General features: G+C 32.4%; 2 protein-coding genes and 1 long non-coding RNA gene across 9 annotated transcripts; 2 read left to right on the top strand and 1 right to left on the bottom strand.

Annotated features, from left to right (window-relative positions):
• The first annotated feature begins 1,260 nt into the window (after positions 1-1,260).
• LOC110993568 (chorion transcription factor Cf2) lies at positions 1,261-15,809 on the top strand. 6 transcript variants are annotated; one of them, XM_045630822.1, is made up of 15 exons: positions 1,261-1,636; positions 3,419-3,554; positions 4,990-5,119; positions 6,288-6,392; positions 6,747-6,827; positions 7,674-7,694; positions 8,130-8,215; positions 8,840-8,962; positions 9,215-9,310; positions 9,707-9,857; positions 10,067-10,283; positions 11,013-11,179; positions 11,988-12,151; positions 12,967-13,177; positions 13,762-15,809. In XM_045630822.1, the coding sequence occupies exons 2-14, from the start codon at positions 3,435-3,437 to the stop codon at positions 13,165-13,167; spliced, it is 1,662 nt and encodes a 553-aa protein (XP_045486778.1). In that variant the 5' UTR covers positions 1,261-1,636; positions 3,419-3,434; the 3' UTR covers positions 13,168-13,177; positions 13,762-15,809. The 6 variants fall into 6 exon arrangements, with proteins under 6 accessions (XP_045486778.1, XP_045486775.1, XP_022115577.2 ...); XM_045630819.1 differs by lacking the exon at positions 1,261-1,636 and adding an exon at positions 1,658-1,929; XM_022259885.2 differs by lacking the exon at positions 1,261-1,636 and adding an exon at positions 2,463-2,887.
• A 330-nt stretch (positions 15,810-16,139) lies between these two features.
• On the top strand, positions 16,140-23,908 carry LOC110993543 (zinc finger protein with KRAB and SCAN domains 5-like). Of its 2 annotated transcripts, none has more exons than XM_045630911.1 (10): positions 16,140-16,220; positions 16,434-16,719; positions 17,023-17,187; positions 17,815-17,958; positions 18,644-18,819; positions 19,109-19,310; positions 20,093-20,189; positions 20,557-20,750; positions 22,705-22,808; positions 23,007-23,908. In XM_045630911.1, the coding sequence occupies exons 2-10, from the start codon at positions 16,434-16,436 to the stop codon at positions 23,037-23,039; spliced, it is 1,401 nt and encodes a 466-aa protein (XP_045486867.1). In that variant the 5' UTR covers positions 16,140-16,220; the 3' UTR covers positions 23,040-23,908. The 2 variants fall into 2 exon arrangements, with proteins under 2 accessions (XP_045486867.1, XP_045486869.1); XM_045630913.1 differs by having other exon boundaries at positions 17,059-17,187.
• LOC123689666 lies at positions 21,672-22,245 on the bottom strand. Its single transcript, XR_006750582.1, has 2 exons — positions 22,185-22,245; positions 21,672-22,065 (listed from the first exon to the last, which is right to left on the bottom strand). It is a non-coding gene; the product is annotated as an uncharacterized LOC123689666 (long non-coding RNA).
• Positions 23,909-24,398: the final 490 nt, after the last annotated feature.

Here is a 24,398-nt window from a genome sequence, read left to right on the forward strand (position 1 = left end):
AAATCTTTTCACTAGTAGAATGAGTTTAGTTTATATTTGCTGTATGAATACGCGTGATGTCTTTGCTCGTGAATTAATTCCGTATTTTCCCATTTCTAACGTGAAAAGAAAAAAATGTCCGTTGATGATTTTACTCGATATAGCAGAAGAACGCCATCTTTACCTGAAATTTCTCTTAACATTTACATCAATTACCGTGATTTGTAACACAATCGATAGATGTCTCTGATTTTCATTGACAAAATATTTAATATTACGACTGATTTTGAAACATAAAACACATCAGGTGTTTTATGTTTCAAAATTTACAAAAAGACATACCACTTAAATTATCAGAAATAGTATGTATTCAAAATAGTATGTAGTATCTTTTCGATTTTCAAACCTTGAAAATGTCAGCAGCAGGAAATGACAGTTACATACGTCACGTTGAAATTGTAAAGTGTATTCAGTATTGTCAAAGTCAAAACAAAAAGTGCAACAGCTGCGCCCCTTTGCATTGTGTATACATTTTGTTCGATTTTATTAAACTTATACTTTAGTTTTGCATGTATCAATCACGTTTATTTCCATAATCAGATGACTTTTGTAAAAGCGCCTTTTAGTACCGTTCCTTGGACTAAAGTCATAGAAAGTAATGGAAATTTAATAAACAGAACTATGACAGAAAATAGGTAATGCTTCATATAAATTATTGAAGTCATAAACATTATCAGCTGTTATGCATTAAAAATTAATAACATTAATATACTATTGTATTTCAGAAAACGATCTCGTGAAGATGACACATGTGATTTTATGCCATTATCAAAACGAATAAATAATTTGCATATCAACAACAATATAAATAATGCACTACCTCATCAGACACCACTTGATTCTAGTCAACTAATTCAAGTTGAAAACAGCTGTATTCCTTCTCCAAGTTCTTCCTCGGATTCAGAAAGAAGGCCCAGCTATGATCCCGGGCTAAATTCTAATCAAAGCAATTATTACTATGAAAATAAATTGTTATTTGAACTACATTTAGAGAGAATACAAAGAACTGGGCAGCAGTTTCCGTTTTAATAATAGGTTTTAATAGGTTATATTTTGTAAGTTTGGTACCTGTATTTGTTGTTTAGAGTATTAATATGTCATTATATTATTTAAAAACTTACTATATCATTAATGTGCCCTTTTATATTAAAAAAATAAATTAATAACAATGATTTAAAAGCAAAAACCAAACAATAAATAAATAGTTCTTATTAGGATAATTGCTAAATCTTTTGGTTTGATGTTGGCTTTAAATATTACATTTTCATGTACGAAAACTATTAGAATTGTACAAAGTTTAAGTAAATTATACAAAATTTACAACTTTTAATTGTTTATTGATATTAAGTATAATCTATGCTCCTTATTGGCCAATCACGAATCAATTTGAATTATTTGACCCAATCTATAAGCTAGCGCCGCCTGGCGATGGAATTTAATATCAAAAAACAGTATGGCGGCCTGCATATAATGCTGTAGACTGGAGTGACGATGTTTAAGTGATTTTGTGTGAAAAAATATTGAGTACAACAGTACGTTTGTGTTTGAGCTATTGGGGACAGCAAAAAAAAAATAACTTAGGAAAGATCACCCAAAGGTATGTTTCGTATTATTAATGTTTGTTGCTAACTTTTAAGTATCCGTGACCTTATTTCAAAAGCGGTACATTGATATACCGTTAAACGGGGCGCGTGGCCGTCCCTGAGTGTTACCGCAAGAGTGTCGTGTGTTCGAGAGGGCCGCGCAACCCCTCCTCTCGCGTTTTTCCTGATAGTGGTGGAAGGAGTCGGGAGCGGGAGTGCGCTTAGTTTACAGCCGGTATTTGGAGGGGATCCCACGGTTGGTGGGGATGCGTATCGAGATGGACACGCAATCGGGTCGAAGGAATTGGTAGGTTGGAAGGGGTTAATAACCTTCCACCACTATGTTCCGCCTACCATCATATTGGTTTCAAAATAATGAATGAAAATCTCTTGAGATATCAATAATTGCGTAACTCAAACTTTTGATGTTTGTTCCTTTGTCTATATTTCCACTTATTTGTTACTATTGTATGTTGTTTTAATTGATGAATAAAATGTAAACTATTATATTTAAGACAATTGTTTATTAGTAAAACATGACCTTGACTTTAATTATTTACTCTGAAATGTAAAGAATAACAATTGTTATCAAGGCTAGCTTTGTCTAGCTTGGGCATGTCTTATAAATAAAGTGTTAATTCCCTTTCACTTTAAATAATTGTATGGCATTGGTTTAATTTATGCCTTAATTTGAGTAGTGCCCATTATTTATTTATAAACTTTTTTTATTTATTAATTCTTGAGTTTAAATTTAATATTACTAAATTTTGTACTTAAATGTATAAACATAATGTTTAAAAACATCACAGGTCTAATATAAAACAATCAAATTGTCCATGAAATAAATTGATACACCTCTATTTATTCACACAACTATTCGCCAACTTCTTGCATGTACATCTAAATGTGTTGTGAAAGTACAGCAAAGAGAAAGTGAGCATCTGATTAACTTGAACACATCGTCTGTATATGTGGTACCTAGCCGACCGGTTGTATCAAGCCAGTACAAAAAACTTTCTTTAACCCACTTTCGTATTCTCGCGATGATCTTTCGCCATTCACCGTCGTTTCGCCTCCAGTGTGCTTAGTTTAGTGGTCAACAGTGGTGTGGCCCTACCATCATAACATCCCTGTGTAATCCCAGCTGGTGGTGGGATATTTTTGTGGGGGTATTTGAGAAGTGGGATATTGCGTTTCTTCCGCGGCCGTCGTGTAGCTGCAATGTGTGATATGCAAAATATGCCTGCACAAGATGATGGCTCGTGGTATGGAATTTGTTAGAATTTCTCAAAACCAAAATCATATAATGTTCATAGAAGTTTAAACAGAAGTGCAATCTCTATTACTAATAATAAGTTTATTTTGGCTGGCCCATACTTGGAAAGCAGTGTAGTCTTGTACTTCCTTGTAACTTTATATAATTTTAGATTATATAAATAGTATTAGTTTTAAATAGTAGTCTCTGGTTACACAGCTGTCCGTCTGCTTAATGCCTATACTTTCCATTCTTTCAGTATAAACTCTAGGAACTGATCTTATATTAAATGATGAGTCTGGTCCCTACTAACAAATGCTTATTGAAACAAATGTTTTATAGATACTCTTACATTACCACAGCATTTAAAACAAATATAGTTTTTGTTTTATGTCCTGTACCACAATGACTAATAAAAATGAACAATTACATGTTGAAAAATCATATTTGTTAAATCTATCTAACTTCTAACAAAAATTTTATACTAAACTTTTAATTTTAACAGCTATGCTATCATACTATTTATATATACTTTTTTCAGTGAGGAAGATTCCGAGATGAATTGGAATGCAACATTTCAGGCCATGGGTGGTGGCACACATTTTGTAACAACCGGTGGCCAGCTACCTGTCACTAAAATCCAACAGAATCCTAATAATGGAACTCAGCTATCACAGGTAATTTGACTGAGTCTGAGTATTATTAAATGTTTTTCAGATGTATGTAGCAATATTAATGTATAGCCAAAAATCAGAAGTAAAAGAAAAGTATATGCATTAGGCATCTTTAAAGCGGGATTATAGTAAATTTGAAATCACATCTTTAATTGTTTTTATTAAAACAATAAAGGTAGCAAGATCCGTCTGCCTGCATAGTAGCCCTCTATTTATTTATCTATATTAAAAATTAATTGCCATTTACATTATTAATTCATCTTAGGCTAAATCAGAGCATGTGGATAGGAATATTATGGCTGTATTTAATGCTGTTAGAGAAACTAACATAAATTTTATAAAATGAAGTTGTTAAAATAGAGAACGGACCATGGACTTCAAAGTAGCGCTATTGTGTCTTGTTGGCATTGGTTTTTTATTTATTTTTTTATCCACTACATTATTCTACCTTAACAGTTACTACTAATTCGATAGAACGCCAAAAATCAGAGAGAATTGTTTAATATAAAATGCCCGACTACTGCACATATTATGGGTTTACTTAATTCATTAACTGTCAAGATTCTTATAATGACATTAACTGACATTCCCTTTTACATAGTTATGTTTCTTGTTGTTATTATTATTATAGAAATGGATATGAGACCGCCTCCGGCTAGTCAGTCGATGCACAAGAAATATCCCCTTTTCAAACAATTGTTTTGGGTTGAATGGTAGATGTTTGATCCTTAAAATAGTTTCACTATTGAGGACTATGACTATTGATTTATTATTACGGGACACAGGGTTACTTATCAAAATTACAATGATAGGCTAAAATATCAAGTGTTAGGAACTTTCACTTGCATACTGGTTTCACTGTCTTGGCTCTCACAACAATAGTTATAATACTTATGCAATCTGTTTACAGAGAATAAACCTTAGTGTGCTAAACATTTTATTTAGTAGATTTTTTTTTATGAGCAGAGTTGGCCTAGTGGCTTCAGCGTGCGACTCTCATACCTGAAGTCGTAGGTTCGATCCCCGGCTGTGCACCAATGGAGATTCTTTCTATGTGCGCATTTAACTTTTGCTCGAACGGTGAAAGAAAACATCGTGAGGAAACCGACATGTCTTAGACTAGATTTAAAAATGATCATGAAGCAGATTCAGAAATCTGAGGCTAGGACCCAAAGACGTTGTAGCGCCACTGATTTATTTATTTATTTTGAATTACTCATGCTTATATAATATATTTTTAATCATCAATAAACTTTTGACTATAAATTATTTTTTAAATTAATATGCAAAGTTTTCCACGATTTCTATTGTTCTTCTTGTTTTCTTTTATACATTGTGTCTTTATAGCTTGGAAAATTTCATTTAATTTGGAAGGCACTAAAGGATAATCATCAATTTCCTCTTCTTGGTTGCTCTTTAATGCAGAATTCTGTTTCAGGTGGTGGGCATGGTGGGAGGAGTAAATATGGGCGAAGGCGTACAATATGTTCGCACACTAGACGGCACTCAACTGCAGACTACACCACAGGTGATTTCTGTGCCCATAACTCTTCCTGGGACTAAACCAGGTAAAATTACATATTACTAATATTTTATTAAGCACAAAACCCATACAATTAAATTAACGGCCACACAATACCAATATAATAGACACATTCAGCCTAGAGGTAAATTAAATAAAAACTGTTAATTAACCTACCTCACTCTAGCAAGGGTATTAAAAGAACTAAAACCATTTATTTACGGTAACTTATTTTTTGTAGGATCATCTTAGTACAAAGTTTCATTTAATTTCCCTGTTTTGCAAGAACATTAAATCTGAATTCAGTATTTGTATTTGAAGTAACACGTAACCTCAATAAAGATTTTACAATCACACTTACAAGGTTGATTGACTCAATGCAATTATTAAAATTATTGAATGATTTTTATTTGCATATCATACTACATATATTGATTTGGAAAAGTGTTTGTGTGTGTCTCAGAGCGTAGGGCAGATGAATTTCTGTGTCATTAATTAAATTTATTTTAAAGGCAAGTCTTTATAGGTGCTAACATTGTCTATGGCATTATATAAATAAATAAATAAAGCCTTTATTGACAATCTTGTAAAGTTAAATTTTATCTTATTTCTACTTTATATACTACTTATACTTATTAACGAAATTTGGTTAAAGTAAATATTATCATATTATTTCCTATTAGACACTGGTTTCTTGATTGTCTTGCTTTTCAATATAGGCCTCCCCAAGTGTTCTCCACAAAGATCTATCTCTTGATTTCCTTATCCATGTGGCTCCTGCCACCTTTTTTATATCATCTTCCAATCTACGATGCTGTCTACCTTTACTTCTCGTTTAATGTAGGGCACCATTCCATAACTTCTTTGGTCCATTTTTCCGTATTACTTCTTATCAAATGCCCAGCCCATTTCCATTTTATTTGATTGATTGGGTATTTTATGTCTATAATTTTAGTTTGTTTTCTTATTGTTGTTAATCGAACTTTGTTTTTTAGTTTTATGTTAAGTATACTCCTTTCCATTTGATGTTGACAAGTTTCTTAGTTTGAATATTGCAGCTCCATGTCTGATATCTGTAATATGGCATTACATTTAACATGAATATTGCGCATATAAAAAATTTCCTATTTAATAATCGCATTGTTACATAGTACGTACTTTTGTGTTAATTAATTAATTTGACTAAATTATTAATATTATATTCCACTTTTTAGGTGACCCACAACAAACAGTTCAGATTCAAGTATTGGCTCCGAGTTTGATTCAGCAACCTCAACCCAAATATCAAATGCAAATACCTATACAGGGGTTTCAACAAGGTAATTCCAACAATATAATAATTTAATGTATTTCAATAGGTAAAGGGCGTGATAAGCTGTGTAATTTCTTTTAACTAAATTTCAGGTGTGTCTCTGTTCATCACCGTGTAAACACAATTTGACAGAAAGAGATGAAAGGGTGTAATTATAAATATATAATAAATGGCATAGCATTATCATAATTTTTATATATGTTTCACGTTATTAACATGTAAATTGTACACGTTCTATAGAAATTTCTCGTATTTATACTTGCGCGATCGCACTCATTTGGCCTATATCTTTTATAAGAAATACTCTGATTAGTTGTTACGATATACATTTTATGAGTTTAATAGGTTTAACTATGTACAGGGGGTGCCGTCCTCACGGTGGCGTATTCACCGGATGCGAATGATAACGGCATACAGCTTCTAGGAAATGGCATGTCTGACGGTTAGTTCATTGCAATTCACGAATATTAGTTAATAATACTAATTGCTTAGACTGTTATGGTTTTGCATGTGACAGTTGATAGTTTTTAAACGAAAAACATATTTTATTGTCATGCATGCTGTATAATAATAAGCCCATTTATTTCCAACATTCTTAAATAACAATTCATCTAAAACTATGTTATTGGAACCCCATCACCCATACAGGGTAAAGGCCTCCTCGAGTTCATTACATGCTTTTCTGCATCAGTCTTTACCAGCAACTTGAATTATCTCCTAGATCCATCTGTTCCTTGGTGATCTCTTTTTCTTTTTCCCGCAGGTCCTTCCAATATTTTGGTTTCTAATGTCCATCTGTTGTCCTTGTATCTCGCTAGGTGTCTTGCCCATCGCCATTTTTGTATACGAGCATGAATAATTATGTCTATTAAGTTGGTTTTGGTTTTTCACTTCTTAAGATCTTTACTTCTTATTTTTTGCATTCTTCTTACTTTCAGTATGCTTATTTCTTTTTATTTTTGCGTTGTATGTCCATGTTTCGGTAGGATACATGTATCCATTACCATCTTCATCTTATCATCTTGAGATGCAGAGGGAAGGTGTCTTTTAGGATTTCCGTACAACTATTATTTTTATATTCGTTATTCGGTTTTTAAATTGATACGCAATTTTAAAGGTAAAAGTTTTTTTAAATGTTTCTTGATTAAATAGCAGTTTTGAACTAGGCCTATGCTTTTGACCAAATTTGGTACATAATATTCTAATGTAGAAGGGATAATAACTTAAAAATTATGTACAAATGATTTACTGAACTTTTTGTAAATATATAATTTATTCCCTTGTTCAGGTACCTTCAGGATAAGACCAGGTGAATATTGCTATATTATGCGTTAATATATATATATATGCGTTTTAATATTGTGCTTTATATTAACATGATTAACATTTCGCCTTACGTATTATAAGTAGTAAAATTAGTAGTAAATGTTGTCATATTTACAAAATTCTCTCGAAACACTACATCATATAACATACACTTTCCTATATCAGTGTGTAATTCATAGAGATTGTTTTACCTTAGACTGTGATTAAAATGTCACTGTTAAATTTAGCTAAGAGACTGTAAAATAATTTTTGTACGAAATTTAATAGTTTTGTAGTTTTTATCATAAGGTTCAATTCCACGCGCAATCAATATTTCTATATTTTTTAAATAGTCATACACCTCAGTGCTTCCCATTATTTAATCACTATTATTAATTTACTATGAAATTATCCTAAAAACGCTACATGTATATTTCAGGCTTGCAAGTGGTAGCTGCTTTGCCACAGGACATGCAATTAGTGCAAGACAATAAGGATCAAATGCAACAGGTAATACAACAACAGGTAATACAACAACAGGTAATTTTATATGTACTACATATTTATTTATAGGTGTGAATTGCTTGGCAAGAGTCGATTCTTAGGTATTTTTTTGCTACTAAGCGGGTAATAATATAATTCTGCAGTTGATTTTGGGGCAGACATTACTGCATCTATTTCATAGTTATATGTATATACACTTTTTTAAATAGAAGTACTTACTCAAATTAGTGATAATTCTGATCATATTATGTGAAATAAAAAATAATAATTAAATAAAATGATGGCAGATTTCTGAATCTGTTTCATGATCATATTTAAATCTAATAGGCAAGTAGGTGATCAGCCTCCAGTGACTGACACACGTCGTCGACTTTTTGTGTCTAAGACATGTCGGTTTCGTCACGATGTTTTCCTTCACCGTTCGAGCAAATGTTAAATGCACATAAAAAGAAAATTCATTAGTGCACAGCCGGGGATCGAACCTACGACCCCTCAGGTATGAGAGTCGCACGCTGAAGCCACTAAAACCAAACTAAGGCCACCACTGCTCTTTGAATTAACCTGAAATAATTCCCTTGGAATAGAATTTGCACCCAGTGTTCAAACCATGAAGTCCACAATTATATTATCAGATTTCAATTACAGATGTATCTGACTCAAAACCAGCAAATTGTGATCAACAATCAAGAAGATGTCAAGCCCATCATCAACACCAGTAACAATAATAATGAAGGGGACATTGTCATCAAGGAAGAGGAATGTGATGATGTAAGATATTTTGACTATACATATATATAAATCTCCTGTCACGATGTTTATTTTATTGCAAATGAAAAAAAATGTATATATATTATTTTTGTTTACTTAATGTACTAGGGACCAACTTTGTTCTAGTCACTCACAACATAGCATCAGAATGTTTTGTCACAAACATATTTCAGTTAAAAAAAGTTATTTTCTTAATAAAATCAGTTTATCTACTAGATTTATGAATTACATAAAAGTAAACTTATCTTTCAGGAAGACTCCCAAAGCACTCAGAATAGCGATCGACCACAAGATATTTACATGTCACATCCGGATCTTATGAAATATGTTTATTCAATACCAGGCCAGGTAATTCAACATTAAATAGATATCATCATGAAACTATGATTAGTTTTAGTATTTAATTTTAAATTTGAATATGCAAATTCTGTATTTAATTTTTCAAAGACTTTAAATTTTCAACATCATTGTTTTGTTTGTTTTCCATATTTTATATATTTTAGACATAATTACTATATATGATACCATTACTATCTAAATTATAAATAAAAACCTACTTTTTTGACAATAAAATCATAGCAAATGTTTTTTTAGTCTAGCACAGTAAAAGTACAGATGTACAGAAAAAAAAACTTACAAAAAAGAATTTCAATGTTTACCTTATACACACCACAGCTGTATTTGGGTAAAAAAATGTTTATTATAATTATGATAAATATTAAAAATTGTGATAATTTTTGACAGCAAGCACAAGGGCTCCCAGTTTCTCTACAACAATTTTTACGCCTGAATCCCATCGAAGCCAAAAAGAATGTTGAAAAAATGGAAACAGAGATCACAATCACTCCTGAAAACACTTCTGAACCAGTTGTAAATGACGAAATCCTTTCCGAAGGTAGTTTTTAATATTTTAGTATAGAAATTCTTAGTTTTTTTTTAAACTGACACCCACTTGCCCACTAAAAAAGCTTTTGTCTTTTTATTTCAAAGTGGCCGGATTTATGACTGCTTTTGCTGTCAAAGATTTTTGTTTGAAGGAAGTTTGACAAATTTGAAATATTTGACCTTTAATAAAATTAATAAAATCCATGGTAATAATTCCAGATACTCGTACAAAGAAGAAGAAGAAATACAAGAAAAAGCCAACCCGTCCCGCTAGGCCAAAGCCCGGTCAGGTCATAATCGCGACGGCTTCGGACGGGTCACCCATCTATTGTTGCCCTGAATGTCAGAACGCTTACCCTGAGAAGGAGCAACTCGAGATGCACTTAAGTGTTCACCAGATTGAGCGACGGTTTATTTGCGGTATATGTGGTGCTGGGTATGTATTTAATTCATATATAGCTTATGAGCATTTTGTATGTTTATGCTTGAATTTCCTATTTTTTATTTAAATAAAAAAAAATCTATTAAATTTTTATGACATTGCCAGCACTGGTTTTCTTTAACTTTAATGATATAGTACGGACGCGGAGCACGAAGAATTTCGTATAATGACCCGTCATCTTATGTCTTTGTCGCTCGCGCATAAACATATTGCCGTTGCGCTCACACAGATGCAGTGACCGCCGTATTCAGAGATTGTAAACCTTTTAGTCATAACCATAAAGACATGTGGTGATGCACATGTACTTTGGTTTGTTTTGTTATAAGTAGTATATATGTTATAGTATAGTATATAAGTAGTAACGTATCTGGCGAAACATCTGATAGTTCATCACAAATAGATGCCTCTGACTAAAATTAAATGTTTTTTTTAAGAGTATTTCTGTTTTTTTTTACCAAATCTTAGTCGCAATCATAACTTTTCCTTTTTATAAATCCATCAAGCCGTTTAGTCTAAATAAAAATTAAACCTACCGTTTTTAATATTCGTACTTATAAAAAAAATGTTTTTAACCACTGGCAGTAGGCCCAAAGGTCATTGTACGAAATTCTTCGTGCTCCGCGTCCGTACTATAGTAGCGCTCATACAAAAGCTCAAGATAGAAATTGCTATTTGTATTTATGGAGTACCACCAGCTGTTAACCAAAATATTACAATTTTCAGGTTGAAGCGAAAAGAGCACTTGGAGCGCCATAAACTTGGCCACAACCCTGAGAGACCCTACGTGTGCAGCGTTTGTGGGAAAGGCTTCAAGCGAAGGGAGCATCTGAATCTGCATGTGGTCATTCATTCGGGAGTCAAGAGTGAACGCTGTGGGGAATGTGGGAAAGGTTAGTTGTATAAAAGTTTTATACAATTTTTAATTAAACTTTGCCCTTTGCTGTAAATAAATAATAATTAATTACATTCTTATATTTATGTTCTATATATCTATCAGTAGGCTGATAATGGGTAATTATATTTTGAGACAAACATAGGTAAAGGTGACTACAATTTCTTATAAATCACTAGCAGACTCGGCCCAGCGTTGCCGTGGTTAAGGTTTTTGTTATAATACATAGTAGTACTTTTAACACAGCGTCATCTGTTAGAATTGTATCAAATAATAAACAAATAATTTGCAATAAAATAAAATTGCGACTATAATTAAAGATCTAAGCTATCCTATCTCTTAAGTTGGACCAAACTGCTCACGGTGTGCCAATTTAATTAAAATTGGTTAAGTAGTTTAGGAGTCCATCGCGGACAAACATTTAACAGGAGATTTATATATATTACGATTTTAGTAGTTATTTATTCCTTTGTACATTTAACTGTCATTCAATGTGACACCGAACCAATAATTTTAATTAAGTTATTAATTATCCATGCATTTAAGATAAAAAAAATATATTTTTAAAAATTAAAATTTTATAACCTCGAAGCAAGGGGATATTCTGTTTGGCTGTGGGTCGTAGGACTTAGGACCACCGTTGGTGATCCGGTTCTATTAAAGAAACAAAATCCACTAGTTCTTTGTTAATTAGTCAGAAATCTTTTACAAACATTGTCAGGGGTTATATATGTAATGGATACTTTAATTGTAATGTACGAATATAATATATGCTTAGGCGGTACCTCATTAAGTTATTTGTTTAGGATTCTACCGCAAAGATCACCTTCGGAAACATACGCGTTCCCACGAAACCAAACGTGCAAAGGATGAGGCCAAAGGGGAAGGCAATAGCGAAATGTTTGAACAGGAAGCTGTCAGTGTCAGTCCCGGAAACGGAAATACAGTACTTCCTGAGATTACTATACATGTGAGTGACCCATGCTTTTATATTATTTTTATATAGGTAAATTAAAATGAATTTACCTAGATTCTGTAGAATTCTGACAGCTATCATTTTTTGACATATCAGAGATGGTAAACCTTTTCGACCGGGCGCATTTTTTCAATACGAGTCTGACTTCTGAGTCTATACATACATTTTATTTGTTAGTGAATGTATCCATTTTATTAAGCGCTTCACATTAAAAGTTTTAGTAAATATTACATTTTATTTTTTCAAAAAGGTTTACTAAACTTGGAATTAGTAGGCAGTGATGCCAGCTAAAGAATAAAATAAAGTAATTAATGTTGATTCAATATATTGTTTGTAATATTGATATATTTGTTATTTTTGTATTAGATCACTCGAGTGACTAAATATTTAGATTTATCTTTTTGTAGCTAAACCATAAAAAATACTTAGCATTTTAATTTATATGAGTCAAATTTGTCCCTTTTTCGATGGAGTACTCTTTAGTAGCAAAACCTATGAAATGTCGGAATTCTACGGAATAAAAATTTAAATGGTTTTTGGAAAGAAAGAACGTTTTATAAATAACTACATATAGAAACAAAAAACTTGGTTTTAGATTTAACAGAAAATAAAAATAAAAGCTTATTTCCATAGCATGGACAAGGGTTTTTTTTCACTTTGTCTAACAGTAAATAGTAACTTTTTTAAACAATGAACTAAGGTAAACTAATAACTAACTTAAACAAAACAAATATTGAACATTTTTCGTTTTTGAATTTTTCTTTGTTTAACTGGAAGATCTGTAATAAAAGGATTTTTATTTTATTTAGGTACCGACAAGTGCGAACATGCAAATACCCATACAAATTAACATACCCCAGCATGTGATGTCGTCCCTGGCTGCGGCCCAGAGATCCGGATCTAACGGAGGCAATGGGGCGAGTGGGACAGTTGGAAACAGTGCCAATGTGAACAGTGGTCCAATATGCACAGAGGCCCAATTAGACGCCATATTGGCTCAGCATACGTGACATGAGACTGGTATGTAATATATTTGATGAATTATTTAATATATTTCATATATTTGAAGATGAATTGCGAAAATTTTGAAGGAAAATAGGCTTTCTTTTACCTGAAAATATATTTCTCAAACTTCGTTAACTTATACGATTTATGAGATATTGAAGAATCAACATAAAGAATATGTTTTTTGTTCAACGTAATAATAACATCTCTTGAAGGTGTAATTGCCTAAATACTAGAAAAATTTATTTGAGACCAAATTTGTAATCGTAAACTATACTAAAAAGCAACACACACATACACACACACACACACACACACACACATATATATATATATATACTTTAAGATACAGTTCAGTTTCCTATGTAATAATAAAAATAGTTCTAAATAAGTTTTCGTTTAATAAAATTATCCTTAAAACTCGTAAATCCTATTGATATCAAAAATATTGTTTTATTTCCGTAGTTTTGCATTATTATGTATGATTGTACCCTTATAGCAAAATGAGTCTAGGACTTTAACATATCGATTCGTACCTTATTTATTTTTGAAATATATATATAAAATATATAAATGAAAAAAATGTATTCATTTTTCAGATGACGAAAGTGACTCCGACGTTGGCGAGTGAGTGACGTAGTACCTGTGAGGCGTTTCCATGGAAACGCTATTTAGATAAGTCACAATCTGCGGATGTAGGAAAAAACAGGGCAATTTTTTCTGTACTGAACGGATAATTTCTAGCAATTGTAATTACATTTTTTTACCTATAAGCCGTCATAAGATTACTATAAACATTAATCAGTTATTGATTGTTTAGTCCCTATTCTCGTAAAACTTTGCCTAAATTGTTATACGATTGAACTAATTGAAGCTTATAGTATGTTTCTGACTTCTTAAAAATGATAGAATTATCACAGTTTAGTACATTCTTATATTTTTTTAACCCAGTGTTACGTTTGCAGAATATGTAATATAAGATGAAATAAATACTCCACTTTAGGTTATTTCTTGTTAAGGTAAATCGTGATTTTATAATGAATATTTAGCTAAGGCAAATGAAAGTTGATGACGTACTAGACGCGTTATTTTCCGAATTTCAAACACCTAATTTAAAGGTTTTTATTGAGGTTAAGTTTAACTTTAGTAGCTTTTTGTGTATTTTTAATTATTTGGCAAAAAACGCCTCTAGCCAAAACGACTCAAATTTTTTGGTCGTGAGTCGGTAATAGTTCGCCTGACCTATGCTAAGTGTGAGATTAAGATACGAGACTTAACGAATTATTACGTATTACGTACGTACGTATACGCGTATATGAGGACGTATACGCGTATATGAGGACGTATACGCGTCTAGTACGCCACGCAAGAAATATCACAGTATCACTTCCATTATCCGTTTTCACAAACTTTTAAACCATTTATGCACTAATCAAAACTTTTAATGAGATAGACAATAAAAATACAAAGGAAATCCATCCTTTGGCTACTCTGAATATGATGCCAAACGACACAAACAATATTTGATTGAAAATATTTCTCTTGTGCTAGTTTGGTCCAGAACAAATGCTTATTCTCTTATATGTAGCAGGCTTTTGGCGACCTAAATTAATTACCTCGATATGTGGCGTCGCTAAAGTACATACAATATCTTAAAATCATATCGTTTTAAATTAATTGTGCATAAACATATTTTTTTTTGTATCTTTATGCATTCTCCGTCCATTTGTATTTTTTTTACTGGGTCCCCCATTGTCTACAGTATTCAGGAACAAAGAGTTTTTTTATGCAATGAAGAGAATATAGGCAGGTTATAAATACACGTAAGTAACGTAATTTCTGTGTGTCATTCAAAATATCGTCTTTAAACCAATGCACCCGTTGATTAGGAACGAAATAAATAATGTAGTACTTTTAATATTGGGTATACTTGTAAAATATAGTATTATGTTTTGTTTTCATTCTTAGCTAATAATGGCGAACTCTTGCCGCATTTTCTTACTGATCGCTGTTATTGACTTGTCCTATGTCAATACATTCGTATGCCGCTACAAACTTATCTCTTACGGTGGTTGAACTAAATCTTTTCGAATATGACACCGCACCCACACGCTATCGGAAGAGATATGATAGTAGGTGGAGACAAATATAGCTTGCCTAAAGATTTTCCGATCGGAAAGTGCTGCCATTCGTAAAGATTTTCCGATCGGAAAGTGTTGCCATTCGTAATGTTTTTCCGATCGGAAAGTGCTGCCATTCGTATCATATTTTCACATGTGAAAATGGATTGCATTCATCACAATCAGCTTTAACATATTTAAATATATTTTTGTACTTAAGTTTGCATGAAATTGTTGCTTAGATAACCACCAAGGTGCTGTAATGTACTGGATATTTTCGTTTGTAAGTTGTAAATTTAGTATATTTAGTGATTCCATTAGACTTAATTTCATATTTGTGTTTTTTTAGAAAATTGTCTAAATCGAATATTTTTTGTACCTTTTTTACCAGTAAGAGTATACTTTAAATAATGTAGTTAAAAGTATTATAAATGTTAAGGTGCGATGAACATCTGTTGTTCACTTTGTACTTTTTGTATGGAGGTATTTATTAATGAGATTCAAGAATAAAGTTGCCGATTTTTTAATTGTTTTTTTTATTATACATACCTTTTACCTGAATATATACGGTATGAGTTTATAAATACCACTTCAAAATAGCTTTTTATTTCTTCATGATGCATGATAAAGCAAAGTACACGAGTGTGTGAGGAAGTGATGGCTGGAATGTAAGAAACGGTGTCGCAACCTCGTGAATAGAAGTTAGGGGTGGACATTCCCATCCCCTTAACCATTCATTGAGTTGTATCTAAAGGTAAATTAGACCCCACACACGTTGTCGTTGGGTGGCAGCCCCTCGCCTAGTGACCTAACCGTCCTACGCATGCCTACTCGCTTGCGCATCATGTCCGCGCATCCCGCCATTCCGATTCCTCTATATTTCACCTACGTTCAACTATTAAAACTATGTGAAAATCCCCAACGGAGTCCCAAACAAGGTAAGCGTTCCATTATAGTAAAAAAATAACCCTCAAATCGGCCCCGTTCGCCTGGGGCGTTGTGGGGCCGAACGATGGTGTGAGAGCGCGTAAAAATAAAGCGTTTGGAAATGCGATTGGGGTGAGGCAGAATGGCGGGGGTTGATCGCCCTATGGGGCAACACCCTTCTTAAGTTACCTTGCACGCTGCGTTTACGATGGCCGTGTTTTCAGATGAATTTCGCTCCATTCACGGGGCACATTCCATCTGGTACCGGATTGCCGACCATACAACAGTTTGCGGCAAAGTTTGGCTACGAGGGTGGGGGAAGTGTGGTTAACAGTGGTGGCGTGGTGCAGGATAGAAGTTATCAGGCTCCCGGGGTTCAGTTTACTGTATCCCCTGGTGGGGCCGTAGCTGTGGACGGCATGAAGTTCCGACAAGGAGAAAGTGTGGTCGTAATGAGCAACCCACAACAGGGTGCCGTCACACTAGCTGGGATTGGAACTATGCCGACTGGTACGCTATTATTTGGAAATTGTTAGTGTATATGACAGAAATTGATATAAGTTCTTGTGAAAAATATCGTCTTAAAGCTATATCTAATGTCGGTATACATATTGAATTTTCAGTACGTACTTTTGACTGACGCACTTTACAGTAATTCTTGGCATTCATCTCCGAAAATATTGAATTGTCTATAACATCAAATTTCCAATTATAACAACTGAATCCTAAGAAAACTATAATCCTCTCTCGTCTGGGACGCATATTTGTCTGGTAATCTTAAATAGGTTTTATTCAGCTCGTGTTTGATAACAGGTGTAAAGTACCAAACAATAACTTCATCATCAACAGTTAATGTCGGGAATATTGCTTACACCGGGCAGTATATTACTGAAGATCACCTCAAAGAGAGGGACAAACGGGAATATCGTGAGGAGTTGCAACAAGATATAATGGCTACTATGATGCAGCAACAGCAAGGTCAGATTTTAATCACGTTCATATTTAAGGGTTTATCTCGGTTCCCGGTATATAAATTGGCATGAGATAGCGTAGAATTTATTTATTTTTTAACTAAAAGGTCTTTCTTACTAATAAAAGTAAAGAAACTTCCCTGAGAAACAAAACTTGTCGATACAATGCTTAAAGGAATCCAGAAAACCCTATATATCTGAGGCTGAGTTCTTTGTATGAGTTTTCTTATCTATTATTTCTGTCAGTCTAGAATTTTGAAACGGTACTCCAACAGTTTAAATTGAGTGTATAATGGTGTTTATCAAATCATTTGACTTAAATTTGAATAACTATTAAAATATTTATATTTTTTAAACAAATGGATAAAATATTACATATATATTTAATCGTATATACTATTGACTTATAGGAAGTCACAATATCTGAGGCTGAGTTCTTTGTTTAAATTTTCTTAACTAACCAGTCTAGAATTTTGAAACGGTACTCTGACAGTGTTTAGTGAATCATTTGAATAGTCATAAAAACAATAAATATATTTTAAACAAACGGATTAAATATTACAAATATATTTAAACGTATGGTTTATTGTATATATATATATATATATATTATAATTGAATGAACTTATTATAGTAACCCAAGCACCACTCCAGCAAGGAACTCAGCAGCTACTAGTTGTTCTGCATGAGCCAAAAGAGGCAGCCGCCCTCGCCCGCGCACTGAAGCAAGATGTTCGCCAAGATCGCACTGTTACGGCTGCACCAGCCGAGTTTATCAGTAAGTTTATTTAGTTTCTTCTTAACAAAGGAGGCGACGTGTTTTTTTAATAATATAGTTGCTAGCCATAACTAAGGATATGAATAGCCTAGGAGACAGAAGTAGAAAGTCAAAGTGTAAGATTTAATAACACGGTATTCGAACTGTTTTAATGTACACACCATCTTTGAATGACTGACATATTTAAAAGAGACGCTTATAATACAGTAGTAACCTCGTGCAACGAGGTACTAATTTTACTATGATTTTCCATTTTTTTTTTAAATTGTAAATATATTATATTTTAGGTCGTACCATTAATTGTTATTCATATGCTTATAGTTTATTTTATTTTTGCATTTGTATTAAACTCATTTTTTTTTATTTTAGTTATGCACATTTTCTTTTCCTTACTAGGGTTGCCTGAATGCTCAATGAAACGCTAAGCGATAAGGCCGCCTTTGGCCTGCTTAGTAATATGTGTTATTTGGATCCTGTATATGCACTATAAATGCAACTGCTTGTTTTTCTGTTTTTTTTTCTTATTTTTTTATAGGTTTTTGTTGCTGACTCAGGTTTACTGTTTTTTCCAGGAAATATTTAAAAAAAAATATTTGTTGTAAATTATAGCTTTAATGATTAAAATCTGTAGATAATAGGCCAAAACATGATCTTGATAAATAATAATTATATACGACCACTTTAGGTATCAGCGATATGTCAGATGGAACCTGGCAAACAATAGGAAGTGGAGTGGCGGACTATTTAGCAGCATTACCTTTGCCATTGCATCATCTACTAAAGTACTCTACACCTGAAAAGAGAGATGAAACAAACATCATAGCCACTGCAACTGCTCCTAATATCACCAGTTTAACACAGGTCTGGTTTTTACAAAGCTGTTTACTAAAGTTACTAAAGCAAAGTTTTTACTAGTCTATAGTGGAACTTAAAACCACTATCAACTCTTATTGAGTTTTATTTAGTACAAAAAACTAAATAACTATAATTCAACATACAAACTTATTTTAAAAAAATATTGTTTAAAAAGAAACATAATGATTTGGTTTGTCTTATAATGATGATATACTCGTATTAAGATAGAGGATAATTCGCAAGACGTTTAATCATGCATGCATTTATGGTAAATTAGTGTATGGATATATTTCAGATCGCTCCAAATAATGAGCATAGCGTGGTGGTACAGAATACAAATATAGTTAACGCTGTGACCACGCACACACAAGGAACGAATACGGGCGATTCCAACTCGCTCTACTACAGTAACGGAAGAAAGAAGAAGAAAAAGAAAGATATTCAAATTAAGAAGCCGAGACCGAAGCCTGGAGAGATACGGATAACCACCGCTCTAGGTAAACAGTCTTACGCGATAAGAATTATACTAGTAATAAAAAGATTAATTTTTCAAGTCATCATTTTTGGAACGAAGTTTCTTATCGCACGTTGTGAAAGGAGGCTAGACGGAAAAAATTCTTACGAAAAGTTGTCACGACACTTTTTGCTATAGTTGTTGTAATTCACCGGTTCTGGACCGATCACCGAAGTTAAGCAACGTTCGGCGAGGTCAGTACTTGGATGGGTGACCGCCTGGGAACACCTCGTGATTTTGTCTTTTTTTTCTTTTCCTAGGGATAAGAAATGAAAACAACAAAGTATTAAGTGTTTTTTCAAGACATAAAAAAATTAGAATCCCAAACATATGTTTCCTACTTCAAAAAATAAAATTTTATTACAATTCCTTCACTTATTAATCGAAAGGAACTTCGTTCCATCCGGGTGTCCCTTGACACCTTTTAATTTTTTTTATCTAAATGTAATAAATTAATTATAATATAAATTGATTTCCTAAAACGTTTTTTTTATATCTTTTTTGCTTTACAAGTGATTTGTTTTAACACTTAATAAATTTTATTACTTTAATTTTATCACTTAATAAATATAACGTTCAATATTTAAGGCACTTAAACATAGACAAATCTAAACTAATGTAAGTGGATCACAATAGTAAGATAATGTTATACACGATTGATGAATCAATTTTTATTTCATCGAAGTTTCTTTTTAATACTTATTACATACCATATAATTTCGCCAAATTTGTTTATTTTGGTAAAAGAAAGAATAATGTTTCTAGATGGCAGCACGCTGTATTGCTGCCCGGAGTGTCATATGGCGTACCCTGAACGAGATCTCGTTGATCAACACCTTGTGGGACATACTATGGAGAGAAAGTAATTTATATTTTGTTATTTCCAAGCAATTATTTTTAATATAGATTAAAAAAACTAATTTGTCATTTGTTTAGCATCTTAAAGAGTTATAATTGAACTTTCTTTATTGCTACACAATGCAAAAAAATATGTAATAATATTAAAAGATAAAAGTATTAGGTTGGCTAAGCCTTACAAAAGTTAAATTTTTAAGTAAATATTATATTATACATATCTATCTATGTCTTTGTAGTAAAGTTAGTAGCAACAATTTCACCCTCAGATTAAGACTCGAGATTTGGCGCCAAAAATTTAGTGTCAAATGCAATAGGAATCTATGGTGTTGCCACATGAAAAACCTGATAGAATACCCAAATTTTGTTTTTAGGTTTATCTGTGACATTTGCAACGCGGCATTAAAACGCAAGGATCATTTAACGCGCCACAAGCAATCTCACAACGCGGAGAGGCCACACGTCTGTTCAGTTTGTTTGAAGGCCTTCAAACGGAAAGAACAGCTGACTCTACACTTCATCATACATTCGGGCGAAAAACGACACATCTGCAACGAGTGTGGAAAAGGTATTAGATAGATATATAGAGCTAGGCAATTTGCTCATAAAAAATAGGACGTATCAAAATTAAACGTCATTTAAAACTTGTCAATTAAAATCTACCCATTGGATCCTATGGTTGATAATCTACCTAATTTTGAAAATTTGAGCCCAATCAGATCTTGCATCTTAATTACCACTTCTTAGATCTGAAGTAATTTTCTGAAATGTCATTCAATTTAAGTGAAATTTTGCTAGCTGTCAAATTTTTTTTTTTCGAAATTTGACATTTTTGACTTCTGTTGCTCAAATCAAGATTGTTATATAGACTGTCAAGTATAAGTTGGCGTTCCAGTGGCGGCGCCTCCTACAACCCTCTGTGTTGCCACTTTTTTTGTTTAGTTTGGATTGATGGATATTCTTAGATATTACATTAAAGGTAAATAAAAAACTCAATAACAAAAAATTATTTTTTATAGTAATTATGGTCTGTTAGAGGCATTATTCCTTCCATGAATTCTTCAGAGTCATCTGTGTCAGAAGAATCTGAGTCGCTGCTATTCAAATCAATTAAAAATGGTTCCATTACTGTTTCAAGGCGGTTGTCTGTCATACGATAATTATTTTCAACATTTATAACGTGATTACAGTGTTTCTGCCATTCTTCAGCAGTTATTTTGGAAAATGCACTATGGATTCTCTGTTCCATGTTTTCAGAGAGGCCAGTAACATTTGTGTCTGCAAATATTCTTTTGAACGAACTCCAAATGAATTCTATTGCATTAAAGTCACAATGATAAGGCGGAAGTCTTACAGCCTTATGACCATGTTTCTTTAATATTTCATCAATTAAGTAGACATTCTCCTGATTGATTGTTTTTATAATTTCATACAATTCTGCTTTTTTCATGGTTTCCAAGTATGAAAGATTGTTTTTTTTTATGAAATCTTGCATCTCTTGTTTCTTACTGTTCATTGTCACGCGTTTATTTATTTTAATACAGTGATATGACGCATTGTCCATCACTATTAATGAATTGGGCTCTAAGTTTGGGATAAGCTTTTCTTGTAGCCATTTACTGAAGTTATCTCCATTCATCTCGTCGTGATAATTCCATCCAAATCAGAAACAGTTAATTTTCTTTTTCTACTTTTACCTGGAGTGACTAGTTTTATCGTCTTAGCCTCGGAAGTAGTGTTCTCTGGTGTGGAATTGTCATCACAAGCTGTGGATGTGGAAGGTACTTGAGCTGCTTGATTAGGGACTTCAGTTCTCGCTGTAAAATTACTTTCCATGATTTTTCCCTCTGAAACTATACGGTTCACGGTTCTTTCAGAAACACCTTAAATAAAACAAAAAATATTTTAAGTTATCCATCAATCACATTTACTTTCAAAAGCAATTATTATTTTTCCCTAAATTTGGGGATATAAATATCACTTTTAACTGGCAATACTTTACCTGTCAAAGCCGCTGTTCGAGCATTCACTTGTTGAAATGGAATAATCGGCCCATTGTTACGTTTCTCCTCTTCACAAAAACGTTTTACAGCTAGAATAATTTCTCTAGCTGCACTCCGCACTACTTTTGGCATGTTTCGTAATGATTTTTACACTTTAAAACACAAATTATTAGCACCGACACACGTGAGGCTACCAAGCTGTTAGAACTGTCAACACAACTGTCAAAATTAGTACCTTTTTCTGCCACACGCCAACTTACACTTGACAACCTATAGTGGTATTGCAGTAGGAGTACTAACTACTAAGTGTTGAGGTCTGAAGAACGTCTCAGTAACAAAGCGACTTCCGTTTTTAAACTTATACAATATAATTGGTTTACATATTTTTGTATTGCAAATACAAATAAAGCTTTTTGAAAAACGTTAAATTTAATCGTCCTTAACCTTTCTTTTTTTTTTTGATAAATATACACACAACACAGTAAATAGGTTTTTGTGTAGACATTAAATATTTTACAGGTTTCTACCGTAAGGACCACTTACGAAAACACACGCGTTCACACATCGCTCGCCGAGTTAAGGCGGAGTTGTCACAAGAAACAACCACGCCACCTCTATCACAGGTTAATATTATTTGCGAACAACGGCTCACAGAAAGATCCCAAATAATCATTTAAGAATTAACGAAAATACTATTTTAAATTAAATATAGCAACATTGTAAACTTAGGTACTTGACAAACATTGTTTCTTATGTATGTTATTTTTCTATGAATTTGGTTAGAAATATATGTACCTAATGTTTTTTTTATTTTTTCATAGGTTGCGCCGGCGCCTCCTCTAGAGCCGTCTTGACAAGGTGCTATAGACGACTTCTGAAAATCGTAATTATTATTAAAAAGCAAAAACATTGCTATTGTACAACAAAGATCTGAAACGCCTATCTAATAAATATTTAGTAATTTAATTGGCGTACGTTCTAATTCTGATGTACACGGTTTATCTAAACCAAAGTCGTAAAAAGTACAGGAAAATTTTAGTCGGCTTTTGCTGTAACTTAAATAGAAATTATTTCAACATTGAAATTAAGGTTTGACTAAAGATGATGATGATGTCAAAAACGATTTTTTTCATGAATGGATCAGTCGAGTTTTACAGAATAAACCAAACGCTTTCGTTAACATAAAATAATTAAAGAAAGTTCTAGAATAATTTAAGGAAATGTACATCCGAATTAGACCCATAATTGCATAGTGCGTGTAAACTACGCTTTATCGTAGAAAAACAGACCAAATTCAAAATTGTCTTAACTTTTAAAGTTTAAAAATGTTATTATATTGTTATTTTTGTTGATGTTTAGGACAATTCATTAAATATTTGGCGAACGAAATTGTTGATAATCATTAAAAATTTGCAATGAATTTAGTACAAAATGTTAGAAATATGCGCCATTTACTAAACTGTTGAACAAATTTGAACACCATTTTTCTAGCAACGGCTTTGGTATAATATAATAATTTTCATGCCAAAATTGGCGTCTGCCCAAGTCTCGCAACACTTAGAAAGTAAATAATTCTTTAACTAATTGAGGTTCGTAAATTTGTTATTAGAATGTAGTTATATTTATATTAACATACAATAATTTTAAATTTCCAATTTGTTGTAGAAAATTAGCTGCAATACTTATAACATATCTAGTGTTATTACGAATTAAATAAATATTATTCAAGTATGACTTGTATTTTAGTGCCATAGCATAGTGGCAAGCATGATTTACTAAGAATTCAGATATTATTTTTTGTTTTCAGTTAATTTTGTTGCGAATCCCATATTAAAAGAACAAAGATTCCCTATTTGGGTGTTTTCATTTTAATTAAATTTTTTAGGGCAAATAAATCTTTCTGATCTTACTAACCCTCTTACTGTTAATACTTAAAAGATCTGGGTGTGCGACAAGTAAATTGTGATTACAGATAAAATCATTTTTAAAATATACGAGATGAGTATACAGGACTGAAATCAGAGTATGATACTTCCATATTAACTCGCCAATCAAACAATTTTTAACTCCATATAAATTACTCAATCAAAAATTCCAGTAAATAGTAATTTTGTCAGAGTATTATACTAGCATACGATTTTGGATACGTCAAATGGAAATAAAACTTGGCATTTATATATATCATGATATTTATTTAAATAAAAATATATTAC

This window comes from Pieris rapae, chromosome 13, assembly GCF_905147795.1.
Source record: "Pieris rapae chromosome 13, ilPieRapa1.1, whole genome shotgun sequence".
In the NCBI taxonomy this organism is placed as follows: Eukaryota; Metazoa; Arthropoda; class Insecta; order Lepidoptera; family Pieridae; genus Pieris; species Pieris rapae.